General features: G+C 30.8%; 1 protein-coding gene across 1 annotated transcript; it reads left to right on the top strand.

Annotated features, from left to right (window-relative positions):
• Positions 1–14,235: 14,235 nt before the first annotated feature.
• On the top strand, positions 14,236–17,230 carry LOC8276549 (ubiquitin-conjugating enzyme E2-17 kDa). Its single transcript, XM_002532890.4, has 5 exons — positions 14,236–14,408; positions 15,171–15,249; positions 15,774–15,901; positions 16,489–16,593; positions 16,830–17,230. Exons 2-5 carry the CDS (start codon positions 15,180–15,182, stop codon positions 16,971–16,973), a joined length of 447 nt encoding a protein of 148 aa, XP_002532936.1. The 5' UTR covers positions 14,236–14,408; positions 15,171–15,179; the 3' UTR covers positions 16,974–17,230.

The following is a 17,230-nucleotide window of genomic DNA, read 5'->3' as shown; positions in this document are numbered from 1 at the left end:
TAAAACAAAAATTACTTATATTTACCATAAGATTATTAAATTAGGTAGAAATTAATTTTAAATTATTAATATAAAAAAAAGTTTCTAATTAAAAATATCATTTCTATTATTATTTTTATTATACACTATATTTAATTTATATTAAAAGAAAAGAATTTGTTCAAATTTCTTAATAATATATTAAATAATTATATCTTAATTTAGCTAAATATTTTAGATGTCTATTAGTTTTATAAAAATGTAGAAGTTGAAAAATCCACCATCAATAAAAAAAGACTGATAATCTTATAATTTAAAAATAGAGTCTTATATCAATAATTCGAATAGATTAATGTGCGTAAGATTTTTATTTTTATATATTTTAGTTTTAAATCAAAAATAATAAAATTTAATCATTTATTTTATTTAATAGTTCAGTAATATTTCTCCAAAAGGTAAATATTTTTAACACAACTATTCTTTTGGTTAAATTGTGCTAAAAATAAAAGATTAAAGCAAATAAGAGAATACTAATTAATTATTTTGTTAAATATTAAAATTAATTTATATTAAAAATAAAATTTTATTTTATTTCAATTAAACCAAATAGATGAATTCGATATTTTAATAATTAAATCTAAAATTAAATTATAATTTTAAATTATTAGTTTTATTATTTAACTATATTAACCGAACATAAACTAAAATTAATAGTTAATCCTAGAGAAATTTAAGAGAGTTTTATTATTTAAAACAAGAACCGAAACCTCAAAAATTATTCCTATCTTTTCAATCTAAAAAAAGGAGCTGATAATTTACGATTTGACTAGTAATAAATGTTTTTAATTAATAAATTAATGAAAAAACTATCTTAACTTTATAACGTTCCTAATATATTAGAATTCTATAATTTTTAATATTTTAAAATTAAATATAATTACTATTAAGATAAGATTAACTTATTTTATGAATGATGTTATTTTTTATAACATATTAATAAAACTGTATTAAATGTTTAACTGAACATTGAAATTCATGCATAAGGGCATGCAGCTAAAGTAAATTTTATTATGAAATAAAATTTTAAAGCCTAAATTATTTATAATTCGTATTAAAGTTGGGTATATGATCCAATTAATTAAATTATTAAATAACTTAATTTATGAATTTGACAGTTTATACTATAATTTGATTGATTTTTTAACGGTTTTCTTTAATTCAATATTTTAATTGTTTATTATTTTTATTATCATATATATATTATTAACTGATTTTAGTATTATATAAATTAATACTATTAATATAATTAATATTACTATTTTTTGGGATTAAAAAATTTATTATATAATTAAAAAAATTTATGGTAAAAAATTAAATATACATATCAAAAGAATTTTAAGTTTCAGAAATATTAAATATATTTATTATTTAATTAAAAAAATGCAGTGTGATTATGACTTTTGTGTTATTTAATTTTTGTTTTTGCTTTTGATGTTAGATAGACAATTTTTTTCTTTATTTTTTTTAACCAAGATAATATATATAATATAAGAAGGATTAAAAATCCAATACACTGTGAGCTATGTTATGAGCCATAGTGTTAAAGGAATAAAATGGTAAGAGACAAATTTAAAGTCAGAAACTATTAGATGAATATCTGCATAGATAGCTTGAGCAATAAAAGAGGGTAGAATTTCTTGACGAGCAATTTGAATGACTTGTAAAGCATTATCTTCAGTACCCACTTGACTCCATCCCTTGCTCCTCGCCCAAACCATACAATCTCTTAAGGCCATAGCTTCCAGAATAAAAGGTTGGGCTAATACCAATAATTATTTTGCCATTTGAGCCTAAAAAGTTTCCTTGCCAATTAAGTGCTACAAAGTCAATGCTTTCCTAACTAGGTGACCTCTGTAGCTTGCATCAAAGTTGATTCTTACTGAATCTTTATCCATATCTAGCTTCTTCCTGACTCCATGCAGCCTAGAATTTTGAGAAATCATAAGGCACATGTGACAATAGAGATTGTTGATTCTTTAGCTTTGTAGAAGATTAAGTTGGAAATAATGCAGGTCAAATTTTTAACTTATCCCAGCAACTGGAGAAGGAACCTATTATCAAATTTGATATGAATCCCCTATCGGACAGTGAAAGAAGACATATTCCAAAGTTTCAATTAAACCACAAGTGCCACATAAATGAAATAGCTATAACCGGTTTTGGAGCAACTGACCAATTGGAAGGGCATTTGAGAATATCTTCCACATAAAATTTTTTTATCTTGTTAAGAAGTTTTATTTTCTAAAGATGCTTCCATCGAACAGAATCTCATTCCGGCTCCTGGGGGAGAAGAAGGCTTGCCATGCAAAGTATCTCGACTTGACTGTTTATTTCCCATATGCATGAAAATGCCACACAATATTGTGACCCTGATTGCAAATGATGCTTAAAGGAATCTGATATAGTCCTGCTTTCCAAACTTTGAGATTTTTATCAATCAAGGTGTTATTTTGATAATAAAAAAATAAAAGGAAGTAGTTATAGCTGTGGTAGCAATATATTTTATTATTTAATTTTTGGTTTGTGTATCTAATTTTATATTTCTTTATTCAATTGAAGTTATAGTTATTAAAATTAAGAAAAAGATTATAAAAAATATGGAAAGATTTGAATTTCGTGAGCCATTAGGTCAACAGTATTTGCCATGTGTGTTTGTTAGCATGCAATTTTACCACGTGTATTTTGCACATCACTAATTTTGATCCACCTTGGCAATTGGCTGTAATAATCCAATGGGAAAAGCACATAAATACTGAAAATAAGCTACAAATACTTATTTTTACGGTACAAAATGATAAATTTTGTTTTCTATGGAAAGTCAACTCAAATTATTTTATTTATACTGTTTTCAATTTTTCAGCATCTTCCCTATCAAAAATAAGTGTTTCCTTCCAAAATTGAAACTCTCATAAAACAAGAAATAAAATTAAAAAATCTGCCAAGAGAGCAGTAAATCTGCAATTTCATTCTGACATACAAAGTGAGAAAAAACTAGAAAATCATAGAAAAACAAATTAATCAAACAAAAAGAATATTACGACAGCAAAAGAGAAGAAATCAGGTTTGTAATGTAGCTGAAAGTCAGTTTTCAGCATTCAAATCAAGCTTTAACTCACAACTCATTAATAATATAGATGTTTTAGAGCTGAAACAGTAGATTGAGAAGAAATTGCATCAAATTATAAATCGAGATAAACACACAAAAAAAAACCTTCAATTAAAATTTAATATATTTGAGTACAAGAAATATATGTTTTATAACTCTGTAAAAAAAAAAAAAAACCAATTGTACATGTAATATTATAATAAAATATTGAAGAAATTGCTTGTATTAACGAACTATTTTGAATTTTGATTCAATTTTAAAAAATTGGTGCATCAATGTGTGTTTTTTAAAATTTTATAAGATTATAAGATATATAATATATAACTTTTTAGTTTATAGTAGTATCTTTTATAAATTCATAGTAATGAATATTGAGTATATAAAAAATATCTCTTTTACATTAAATTTTTTTTATTAACTTATGATTTTATATATATATATATATATAAAGATGTAGTAAAAATATTTTTAAATATTTATATAGTATATTTTATACAACTGAGTAATAACTTTATATATGACAAGTTTAAGTAAATCAATCATAAAAACAAAGCTAATCATATATTATGAGTATGTTATTGATATACTATACTTTATTTTATTCAAAAAAAATTATGCAGGAATGGAAGCAATACCAGTACTGTATAACACAATTGACAATGGGATGAAAATATGAACTTTTTAACTTCAAAGTTTGTTGCATTCTGATTCCAAGAATTTCAAGCTTCTATATATTAATAGATATTATATTAAAGCAAATAGAAAGCAAAAGAGAGGTGAATTGAGTGAACATTCAGTATAAAGTGAAGGACGGATATCCACCACTGAAAGTACAAAATGATTTAGATCTGCAATTCTATTTAGAGCTAAAAAAAAAAAGCAGATTACATAACTTACCTACTTTGCATTACATTTGTGACTAAGAGAATAAAAAACACAATATATGTATCATGTCCAAGATCAACAATATCGAAATCATAATTTTTCAACAAAATCCAGCACCATCAACATCAGCATTAGAGAAAAGTTCAACAAATAGAGCCGACAAAGAAAAAATTTCATATTTCATTGAATATGCAAATGCTATAAGCAAAGGTATTGTAGAAGCAAAAAAAAAAAAAACGGAATAGCAAGAATCAGAAAGTGATAGTATTGACCCAAGAATAATTAATAACATAAACCAATTAGAGATTGAGCAAGGACAAAAGTATAGAGACAAGGTAGTTCTTAAAATAGTCATGAGCTTCTATGCACTACGGAATCACTTTCAATACAAAGTGATTAAATCATGTCACAAGGAGTATCTACTGCAATGCATAGAAGACAATTGCAAATGGCATTTAAGAGCATCAAAATATTCAAAGTAAAAAATGTTCAAAATCAGAAAATTAAACAACATTCACACTTGCTCTTTAGATATCAGATTCAACGACAATCGACAAGCAACATCAGATATTATAGGAGAGTGGATCAAATCAAAGTACCTTGATGTCAAAACCATATACACTCCAAATGATATAATATAAGGGATATGAAGCAAGAGTATGATATTTTTATAAATTATGGAAAAAAATGGAGATCAAAAGGAAAAAGCTTTAGAGAAAATTAGAGGTACAATAAAAAAAACTCTTACGATTTAATGTAATACTTCTTGTATATATATACTGTTATGTCATATATTTAGGATATGTCATAAATATCTTTTAAATATCTCTTACCTAATAATTGAAACAAAAATTTAAATTTAAAAATAATGTGTGATACAGTTATATGGTATACTTATGATATACTAGTGGTATCTTATTTAATAAATTTAACTAATATTTACAGGTTACTAAATTAACTTGTACACATACCATAAATATCTTTTAAATATTTTGTTACTAAGAATCAAAAGAGAAATTTAAATTAATAAGTAATATTAAATACAGTTACGTAGTATATTTATGATATATATTAAGAGTATCTTATTTAATAAATATATATAATATTTGCAGGTAACCCAAAAGAGTCTTATCAATTAGTACCAAATCTTTTATACATGCTACAAATTTTGGTTCAATAGTTGATATTCAAAGAGATGACAACAACATATTTCATTATGTCTATATGGCTCTAGATGCATCAATCAAGGAATGAAAATACTGCAGGCCAATAATGGTGGTAGATGGAACTTTTAAAGACAGCCTATGGAGGTACTCTACTTTCAGCAACAGCACAAGATGGAGGTGGCAGAATCTTTCCTCTTGCATTTTACATAGTGGATTCAGAAAACGATGCATTATGGGAATGGTTGTTTTCTAGACTAAAAGAAAACTTTGGTTTAGGAAGTGGCATGTGCATAATTTCGGATAGGCATAAAACTATTGAAACTTCTATCAAAAAACATATGCAGAAGTATCTCATAGAGTTTGCATGTATCATCTGCTGAAAAATTTGGAAAACAAATTCAAGAAAAATGCGAAAAAAATCAAGGACTCTTTTTATGCAGTAGCAAAGTCATATACAATTGAGGAATTCAACTACTAAATAGAAGAACTAAAAATAATACAAATAGAGATGCTAGAGAACAACAAATTACGACTCTACTTGAGTACCTACAAGCTCTAATTCAAGATCGAACATGGAAAAACAGAACTATTGCAAGGACTACATTCACAAAGCTATTGAAAAGAGTAGAAAAAATGTTAAGTGAAAACTACATCTTATCCATGAAAATCTAGGTATGATTCAAAAAATATATATTGTCATAAAATATACTAAAAATATATCAGAAGTTGACGTGGCAATCAACATTCTGCAATCTAATGAGAATCAAGGGTGGGATGGTTATGAATTAATATGTTCTTCCCCATGCCTTTCTAGTAATCCCACTATAATAGTACAACCTAAGGATGTTATTCGAGTTACAACAATAGTCTCAACAAAAGATTCTGATTGTGTAGTGGATCTGCCATCTCAGGAAATATTTTATAATAACTTCCTTTAGGAGATGGAACCAGCATATAGAATAAAAGATGGAAAGTAAAGGCAAGACAGGGGGTTGTGATAAATAAGATATCATAGGCTTCTTCAGCAATCATTCCTTTTAAGCAAGGTTTGGAAGAAAATGAAGTAATAACTATAGAAAAAGCAAGGCTAGAAAAGTCTCGGAGGGCAGTTCTGAAAAGGTAAAGCAAGCTAGCCTTGAATGGCCCCAAGCTTCATCATGAGGATATTCAATAGGAACTGTCAAGGCATTGGAATAACCTTGATAGTTATGCGCCTAAAAGACCATATTCTTTATCATCTTCCATATTTTGTTTATTTCATGGAAACTAAAGTCTCAGAAGCTCGAGTGTGCAGGATTTTACATTCATGTGAAATTTATGATCATATAATAGCTAACCTTATAAGTACCTTGGGTGGATTAGCTTAAGGTGGAAAAACCTATCTATCTAAGTCCTATCTAAATCAAAAAAAAAATTGTCATTGTAAAGTTAGTAATTATGATTCAAATTGGGACTTGAATACGTAGTAATCAAATTAATAATTTTTTTGCTTATTATCGTGCTTTAAAAATTAAGACAAGCTAATTCTTGGGTGATTTTAATGTCATGCTTTCCCCTAAAGACAAAATAGGAGGCAATGACTTTATAAGACATAATCATCACAGCTTCATTCAATTTAACTTGGCTTTGAGTCTTAGTCTAGTGCCATTCTAAGGACCTTCATATACTTAAAATAATAGAAGATCTTGGCAATACAATATTCAAGAAAGGATCGGTTAAGGTCTTTGCTCACTAGAATGGAATTTGTTATTTTCTCAAGTTGTTATTTATCACCTAAATGATACAGGATCAGATCATAGACCAGTACTGCTATATAATTGCCCCACATCTCAGCATCACAGAAAAATATTCAGATTTGATAAGCGCTGGATTAATTCTCATGAGGTACAAGATTTACTTCAATCATCTTGGAGTAGGTATCATACTGGCTCGCGGATGTTTCATATAATGTCGAAGTTAAAAAATTATCATCAATCTCCAATTAATTGGTATCATCGGCACAATCAAAATTTAAGAAAGAAAATTGAGGCAATTAAAGCTAATTTAGCTAAAGCCAAGCTTCTTTCTAGTGGAACAGATATACAATCAATTAGAAGATTAGAAGAATGTTTATAGCAAGAAATGTCCAGAGAGGATAATTATTAGGCTCAGAAAGCTAGACAAACATGGATAAAATATAGGGACAAAAATTCGTGCTATTTTCATTCGGTTATAGCTCAATGAAGAAAGATAAATCACATATGGGGAATACTTAATGATCAAGGAGAATGGATATCAGATCGCACAGGCATAGCGAATGTAATCATTAGTTACTTTCCGTAGATATTTACTAAAATAAACCCTTCAAATTTTTAGGAAGTAGCGGATAATATGTACCCTAGATTCAATATGGAGAAATTCTTTCTTAGTAGCTCCATTTACAAAGGAGGAAGTCAGGAGTGCAATCTTTTCTATTCATCTTGACAAGGCCCTAGGATGGGATGGCTTTATAGCCATATTCTTTCAAAAGTACTGGGATTTTCTTCAAGAGGATATATTTCAATCTATTGAAAGTTTCTTTACAGAAGGCCATATGCTTCGTAGTGTTAATCACACTATTATCACACTGATACCTAAAGGCTCTAATCCAACATCCTTAAAGCAATGGCAACCAATTAGCTTATGTTCAATTTATTGCAAAATTTATCTGGAAGCTATTGGTTTCTAGATTGAGAAGAATTATGCCGAAATTAATTGGTGACTATCAAAATGCTTTCATAAAAGGAAGGTTGATTTCAGACAATATTCTGATATGCCATGAAATAATGCATTTTCTTAAGAACAAAAGGAAAGGTAAAATGGGCGGTATGGCTATCAAAATGGACATGATTAAAGCATATGACAAGTTAGAGTGGCCATATATCAAACATATTCTTAAGACCTTCGAATTGTTGAATAAGATGAATTATGGAATGCATTACATCAGTATCCTACTCCATCAACATTAATGGCTCATTTGAAGGATATATCTAGCCTTCTTGAGGTAGTAGGCTGGAGATCCACTTTCACCCCTCATATTTTTGCTTTTTGTTGAAGGTTTGTCTCATATGTGGATTAAAGCTAAGGATAATGGTGCCCTTAGAGGTATTCAAATATCTAATCATAGTTCCTACATCAATCATTTGCTTTTTGAAGATCATTCCATGTTCTTTTTTGAAGCATCAAATAATGAGGCATCTAGTCTAAAGCATATTTTCAAACATATGGCAAAGTCAGTGGACAGGAAATCAATCCAACTAAATCAACTATTTATTTTAGCGCATATACTACAATAAATATCCAAGTCCATATCGCGAAAATTTTCAAATCCCTAATATTGGTACATTAGATCGTTATTTGGGATTACCTACTATGACTGAAAAATCTAAAAAGAAGACTTTTGCTAAATTGATTACCAAAGTATGGAAGAAGGTGTCATGATGGAAGGAAAAATAGTTATCTCCGACTGGAAGAGAAATTCTCATTAAGGCAGTAGCATGCATCCTGTCTTTTCAATGGGTTGCTTCATGATTTCAATTAGAGTATGTCAGGAAATTAATCGCCTACTTTGCTAATCTCTGGGTGGGTCAAGCCAATGATGAAAATAGAATTCACTAGGTAGCTTGGCACTCACTATGCAAGAGCAAATCAACATGAGGGATGGGTTTAAGGATTTTCATGGATTTAATATTGCATTACAATTCGGTTATCTATAAATTACCAGTACCATACCAAATCTCGGTTCTTTTAAAGTTGAAAGTACCAGTACCATACCAAACATAAAAGGATCCATACCATATTGTACCAATTTTTACGGTTAAATACAGTTCGGTTCGGTACTATTTTCGATTCTAAAAAATTTTAAAAACACAACTTAATCTCATCTTTAATCAAACATATTTAGAGAAAATATGATTACCAACCTAAAGAAAGTAATATGAAAATCTGAATTAGAATTGCAATCACATTCTTGAACAAAATGTTTTGCAATTTAGTCACTTATAAATATAATAATTCATTCAATATTCAAATATAAATCATTAAAATATATGTTACTACTAGTATAAAAGTATTTTGTAGATGGCAATCATTAAAACGAAATATTTTTCATAGTTGCAGCCAACAATCTACCTAACAAAAATAAAAGTAAAAGAATAAAAAATAGAAAGAAAAATACCCGAGACTGAGCAATGGCGGCACAGTTATGGGAAGAGAGAACGCTAAAGAGGAAGACGTCTACGTGAGCTAATTCTTGCTTCTGTCTTTCTGCGAGCCAATTATGTATGGCGCTAAAGAGCAAGACGTCTAGGCGAGCCAATTTCTTCCTTCTTCCTTTTGATTTTCTGTCTAAAAATTTGCCTTAGGGATTTTGTCTTTCTGAATTAAAAATTGAGAGGTGCGGCGGTGTGTTCTAAATAGGAAGATGTCTACGCGAGCCAATTTCTTCATTCTTCCTTTTGATTTTCTGTCTAGAAATTTGCCTTAGGGATTTTGTCTTTCTGAATTGCAAAATGGAAGGTGCGGCAGTGTGTTATAAAGAGGAAGATGGTATGTTCAAATTATTAGGTTTAGGCTTGTAGTATGTGGTAAGAAAAAGTATTAGGGTTAAATTAGTAGATAGTAAATTATAAATTTAGTATTAGAGTAATGTATATTAGTATCAGTATACTGTATGATATATTAATATATAACTTATATTTTTTTATAGAGTATAAAGTACATTATAATATTATAGTTACTTTTAATATGTAGTATTTTTTTCTTATTTCAATAATAATTACTTGAATTATATAAAATGATAAATATAAAATAATTTTTTTATAGAGTATAAGTATTTTATAATATTATAGTTATTTTTAATAGGTATTATTTATATAATCTAAATAATTATTAATAAATATATGTAAAAATTTCGGTTCTATGGTTGGTCTGGATCAGTAGAAGACGGATCGGTTATGGTATGGTTATGGTACGGTTTTTACTAAAGAATCAGCACCATACCGTAATAGTAAAAAAATCTGAATCAGTTCAATTCAATTATAAAAAATTTCGGTTATTTCGGTTCTGGTATTTTTCAGTATGGTTATTCGGCTTCGGGCGAGAATCACCGAGATCCATGCTCAGCCCTAGTTACTAGCAAAGCAATTCTGGAGAGTGATAATCAAACCAAATTCTTTAAGGGCGCAAGTTCTCAAAGGGAAAAAATTTCCAACTATAGACATTCTTCATGGCAATATAGGTTTGAATCCCTCATGGGCATAGAGGAGCCTATGTGGCGGAAGAAGCTAATCTTCTTAGGCATCATATGGCAAATTGGTTTCAGTCACCAAACAATAGCTTTCAAAGATCCATGGATACTGCTGGAACATCCTTCGATGGTAAGGGTACTTCCCTTACAAAATCTGGTAGACATAATAGTGGATCACTTTATTGATTCTAATTATAAGGCATGGAAGATTTCTCCACTGTATAAGTATTTTCCTCCTAGTTAGGTTGTCGCTATAACCAGAATCCCCATCAGCACTAGGAATGCAAGACACATTAATATGGCATTATTATTCATCGGGAAGCTATACATTAGGCTCAAGTTATTTTATTTGGCATTCAAGAGATCAGTCAGGTCAATTATATTATCAATCTCCAAATTCTATGCCTGCTAATAGAAGATGGAAACATTTGTGAAAAATGAGAATCCTAAACAAAATCAAAGTTTTCCTTTGGAAACTCTTATAAAATGCCTCACCTATTGGAGCTCGACTTCAGTAAAGGCTAGGTAAAGAAGACTAGTGTCATTGGTGTGGAGCATCGGAGACCAGTATGCATTTATTCTTCCTCTATGCATTTACACAACATGTCTGGCGTCTCTCTCCACTAGGTATCATATCGATAATTTTTCACTTGGATTTAATCAAATCAACTGGGATAAACTCATACATGATCTTCAAAGTAATATTAATGGTGAAAAGGCGACCACACTAGTTAGTTTCATGTTGTGGAACATATGAAAAGCAAGAAATAAAGGTATTTTTGACGGAAAACAATCCTCAGAAAAAGACATCATCGATGCATCCCATAAAGAGTTAATGGATTATAATTCAGCCTTCCTAGAAGAATTGCAACAAACTGATAGAAACCAAGAATCTTTGGGACATAGACAAATTTCACAATAAGATTAGGTAAAGGTGAATTTCGATGCTGCTACTAGGAACCACATTAATAGAGTAACTGTTGGCTTTGTCACCCAAAATAACAATAATCAGGTAATTCAATCATCCTCCAAGATATACATAGGCAACTTGGATCCTTTCATCCTAGAAAGCCTGGCGCTTCGAGACTGCATGGAATTGGCAGTTGACTTTCATTTGCCAAAAGTAATATTTGAAGGAGATGCTTTGAAAGTCATCCAAATAGCTATGGAAGAAATTACGATTCCTTCCTCAGTTTGGACTATCTTTACTGATATGTTTGATGTAGTGAGGTCCTTTATACATGTTAAATTTTTATTTATTACTAGATCTTACAATATGTTGACTCATAACAAAGCCAAAACGATATTTTAAGTGCATTAATACATTGTTATGGGTCCAGCCCATCTTGCAATATTTTTATTACTTTTGGACACATGTATTATGGGTTTTTATGATGGACTTGTTATGTCTTATTTTTGGGTCCACTTTGGCATGGATTTTGTGGCTTCCAAGAGAAGCTTGTAGAGGCTATTGTGTAGACACTTAGTGTGTGAAGGGAGCAGCTAGGCCAGATATTGCACATTCTGTTAGTTTGGTGAGTAGATACTTACCCAATCTCGGTAAGGCTCATTGGGATATAGTAAAGTGGATCTTCAGATATTTGCGTGGCACCTCTAAACTTTGTTTTTGTTATGGAGGTGGCAAACCTATTCTTGAGGGTTATACAGATGCAGACATGGCTGGTGATCTTGATAACAGAAAGTCTACCTCAAGTTATGTGTTCACATTTTCAGGGGGAGCCATTTCTTGGCAATTCAAGTTACAGAAGTGTGTGGCTTTGTCAACTACCGAGGCAGAGTATATAGCAGCGGTGGAAGCAAGTAAGGAAATGCTTTGGTTAAAGAGGTTCTTTCAAGAGTTGGGTTTGAAGTAAGGTGAGTATGTTGTATTCTGTGATAGTCAGAGTACTATGGATTTGAGTAAGAACTCTATGTATCATGCTCGTACCAAGCATATTGATGTTTGATATCATTGGTTGCGAAATGTGATCGAGGAGAAGAAAATGAAACTGAAGAAAGTCCACACTAATAAGAATGGTGCAGACATGTTAACAAAGATGGTTCCCGGAAGCAAACTTGAAGTTTATGGTGAGCTTGCGGGAATGAGCTTCAAGTGATGATTGAAGCGTGATCGTCTTCCCCGTGTTGGGCTGGAGGGGGAGATTTGTTATGGGTCCAGCCCATCTTGCAATATTTTTATTGCTTTTGGACACATGTATTATGGGCTTTTATGATGGACTTATTATGTCTTATTTTTTAGTCCACTTTGGCATGGGTTTTATGGCTTCTAAGAGAAGCTTGTAGAGGCTATTGTGTAGACACTTAGTGTATGAAGGGAGCAGCAATTTTCAGATTGGAAAACATACACAAAAGAGAGAGGAAACTAAAGAGTTCCGAAGGGTGCTGTCCCGCTCTTTTTTTCAGCACCAGTCCTAGTGTTTTGATCGCCGGAGAAGATCCCACCGTTGGATTTTGCTGAAATTTTGTCAGCTTGTTGAGGACCCAGGGGCTACATTCTGACCGTTCGGATCGTCAATTGGAGCTCCGGTTCATCGGGAATTGTCTCTGGACAGAGCTACTTTTTTTGGATGAATTCTACACTTTTTTGTTCTCTATTTCAATTCTCTTATTGTTGGTGTTTGTTGGTGGGTTGTGAATCCTTTGTAGACTGATTTGGGGTTCTTTTTCCTTCAATTTATAAATAAGAGAAGTTAAGGGTGGACTCCTCAAAAGGTCCCGTAGTTTTTACTCTTCACATCGAAGGGGTTTTCCACGTATAAATCATGTGTGTTGTTTGCTATTATTTTCTTTTGTTATAGCTGGTTATTTACTGCATTTAGTTGCTGGTTTCCTTTGTTAATTTGGTTGTGTGACAATTTGGGTTGATTGGATTGCATAATTGGTTGGTTGTCTTGATTGTGTGACATTGTAGGTGTTGTTGTGACCCTCTTCCGATCCCTACATACATATCCACTTTTGCTTGAAAAAAGTGAGAATTTCTTATTATTTGGTTATTCACAAAAATTATGTCATGGTGGTAAATAGTAATTCGCTTAGACTTGGCCAAAGTTGGATAGAGCTGCTAATCAAATGAGTCAAATTCAGAACTGTCCTTAGTAAATTTAAACATTATTTAGAACTATTAAGATTTAACATTATGTTGAATGTAAACTATTTATGAACTAGAACCGGTAATTCAAATCCATTCAACCTTTAAGAAAAAATTAAATTGAAATTAAAAGTTTAAATTTATATTTAAATTTTTATAATTTATATAAAAATATGAAATATGAAAGAAATATCTCCTTATATTATTTAAGTATATAGTTAAATTCAAACTTAATTAGTAATTGAAAAGAATAAATTTTATCATAATTATGAACTCTCATGAAAATATATATAATAAATAAAAAATAAAATAAATAAATTAAAGAGTTTGATAAGTTGAATCTTTTATAGTCTTTGTAATTTTTAATTAAAATTTAATTTTCTTGTTTTCTATTGAACCGAATTTTAAACTGAACTTTTATATGCTGAACATTCAAGACATAGTCTCTCAATAATTTATGAACCAACACTTCAGAACCGATTTCGAGTCGGTTTAAGTCGTTGGCCAAATTTAAATTCACCCATTAAGATAAATTAATTAATAAATAAAAAAGTGATAGGTAATAAACAAAGGTTAATAAATAAATAAATAGAAAAAAAAAAAAGCAAATAAAAAAGCGACAAGTAATTAGCATACGTGGCAAATGGTGACCGCCACAATGCGCCTTACTGAAGCATCACTCAGAATCTCTCTTTCATCATTCACTTCTCTTTCTCTATATATTGACATATAAAATAAATATTTATCCCCAAACACAGATTACCGTCTCTGTTACGCCACTCTCAAATCAACACCACCTCCTTCACTGACACCAACCCGACGAACCCTAATCAACAGGTAACCTAATTAAACGCTAACGCTAAGGGGCAATTCTTCTTTTCTTTAATATACTTGTTATTAATTTTACGATTTTTTTATGGCTGGTCTGTTCTAATTTTTTTTTTTTTTTTTAAAGATTGAGGTTTTGGGGTTTTTGATATGGAATTTTTTTATCATCACCATCATCATCATCATCATTTTTATTATTATTATTTTATTATTATTATTATTATTATTAATTTTAACTGAATTATTTTAAGAATCTCGTGTTAACTGAATTATTATTATTTTTTATCATCACCATCATCATCATCATCATTTTTTTTTTTTTTGTTTATCAGTGGTTATATTTTATTGAATGCTCTGTTTATAGATCCTAAGTTTCCTGCCATGTTAGTGCTTCATACTGTGTTTAACATGGGTGATTCACTGATTTTCAAAACCCAGCTTTCTGTTTGGTTGTAGGGAAAATTAAGTGGGATTATCTATTTTGACTTTGAGGTGTTTGTTTCAAGAAAAAAGGGGACGGCAATTTTTATCACACGATGAAATGGATTTTTTAATACCCTGTATTCGTGATATGTTTCTTTGCTGTTATTGAAGATATTCTTGGGACCCAAAAGGATTCAATTATCTTGAATTGTAGATATTTAGTTGCAGTACTTTTCAGTAGTACTGAAGAGGATCGTGTCAATCTGAATCCCCTTTCACGTTGTGGCTTTATAACCTAATGACAATTGATGTAAATTTCATAACTTTGATGTGTTTCTGATATTCCAGAGAACTGTGATGGCTTCAAAACGGATTAACAAGGAATTGAAGGACTTGCAGCGTGACCCTCCAGCATCATGCAGTGCTGGTTCGTTTCTCAGTTACTGTATTATTCCCGTGTAGAATGATAAGTGTTGTATTGGCATGTATTGGTGATCGACATGTATATATATGTATGATTCACACTTGGGGATTTTAAATGATAAAATCAGTACATATTACATGGAAACATTTGAGTAGTACCACTTGATTATATTGCATTAGTTCATTAGAATACACTTATTGTCTGTTTGTTTGTTGAACTTGTGTTCCTCCCCACCTCCACAAACTCTCTCTGTGTGTAATTTGTGTATCTGTGAAGGCCCAAAATGTTTACAAGTTGGGTTTTTAAATTTGATATGGAGGTGTACGGAGCAGCTTATTAGAGAATATTTTCTAGAACTGCATGGTGGACCGGCTTAATTTTAAGTATGGGTCATGATATTGAGGTTTGCTGTTTCCTTTTAATCGTTAGACTGGGCTGCTGAAGAGTGTATTGGGTTACTTATGTTTGAGCTAAATATATGCTATTTGGACTTGAATATGTTATTTTAAAAGTGGGCATGTTTACAGGTCCAGTTGCTGATGACATGTTCCATTGGCAAGCAACAATCATGGGCCCGGCTGATAGCCCATTTACTGGTGGTGTGTTTCTTGTATCAATTCACTTTCCACCAGACTATCCATTCAAGCCACCCAAGGTAACGTTCAAGCTTTTTTTATCTGTGATAGCTTTTCAGTTCATTGATTACCCTTCCCTTTAGAAAATTGAAAAGAAGTAAAACCATCATTTATCATACCATGTTGTGTGTGTGGATTACAATAATTTATTCTGTTTAAAAACTTAAGTTTGTAAAACTTCTTTCCTCTGCTAACAAGGATATTTGAGTCGTCACCTTGGCATATTTGTGGATTGTGCTATTGCTGTTCATCGAATATTATGGGATTGGACAATTTGCAATTGATTGTGATCAGTGAAATGCGTGAGAGTAGTTGTCTTTTCTTCCTATTTGGATTTATAAATGTAGTTTATTTTATCATGTGTAGAAGTGTAGGCTCAGAATTTATGTTTTCAATTTAGTGTTTGAACAAACTGCTTTTTGCCGCTGGCCAATCCTCCACTAGATTTGATTGCTCAGGACTCGAGTTATCAGGTTCCATTTTACAAAACATCCTCAGTTTCCTGAATGAAAGGCAAACATATCATTTACTTGCTAATTGCATCTATTTGTATTTGAAGTTATTCATGAGTTCAGTTTCCTAACACCATTAACTATGATCTGGATAGGTTTCCTTCCGTACAAAGGTTTTCCATCCCAACATCAACAGCAACGGAAGCATTTGCCTTGACATTCTCAAAGAGCAGTGGAGTCCTGCCCTTACCATATCTAAGGTATATTATTATTTCTCCGTTCATGATTCATTTGTTTTTCTGTCATTTATTCAGGGACGCCATCCTACTATTTGCCTTGTTCCAATTAACAGAGATATTTTTTGAATATTGCCTTTATACTAGATGGAATGATTTGAACTTTGTTTTTTCCCATTATTACAACGCCAAGTATAATGCCTTGTGATGTTGTTGGACTTGCATTATATTTCTAAGGAGATGCATCATCTTTCATGCAGGTTCTTCTGTCAATCTGCTCACTCCTGACTGATCCAAACCCAGATGATCCGCTGGTGCCTGAGATTGCTCACATGTACAAGATGGATAGAGCAAAATATGAGACTACTGCTCGATCCTGGACACAGAAATATGCCATGGGTTAGGATCAACGCCTCCGCGGACATCATGTGCTTTGTCCTATTAGTAAATAATAGAAACTTCTGGTTCAGCTTTGTTGTCTTTGTTTTCAATCATGGTATGGGAGTTATCTCAGAATGAGACATCAAACAGTGGTACCCTGAATATGCAAAGCCTTTAGTGAAAGAAAAAAAAGCAGATCCGGTGTTTTTTTCTTTTTTTTATCTATACTCGATATATTTGGCATTCACTAGTGAATAAATTGGTGCATTAGAATCTCTAA

This window comes from Ricinus communis, chromosome 1, assembly GCF_019578655.1.
Source record: "Ricinus communis isolate WT05 ecotype wild-type chromosome 1, ASM1957865v1, whole genome shotgun sequence".
NCBI lineage: Eukaryota > Viridiplantae > Streptophyta > Magnoliopsida > Malpighiales > Euphorbiaceae > Ricinus > Ricinus communis.
The sequence above is the reverse complement of the archived record's forward strand: the minus strand, read 5'-3'. Positions and strand labels throughout refer to the sequence as shown.

What these genes read in the sequence shown, in the direction of transcription:
- LOC8276549 (XM_002532890.4), top strand. Translation starts at nt 15,180, where the DNA reads ATGGCTTCAAAACGGATTAACAAGGAATTGAAGGACTTGCAGCGTGAC. An exon ending in ATCCATTCAAGCCACCCAAG is followed by an intron (nt 15,902 to 16,488) that starts GTAACGTTCAAG and finishes TGATCTGGATAG; the next exon opens with GTTTCCTTCCGTACAAAGGT. An exon ending in CTGCCCTTACCATATCTAAG is followed by an intron (nt 16,594 to 16,829) that starts GTATATTATTAT and finishes TCTTTCATGCAG; the next exon opens with GTTCTTCTGTCAATCTGCTC.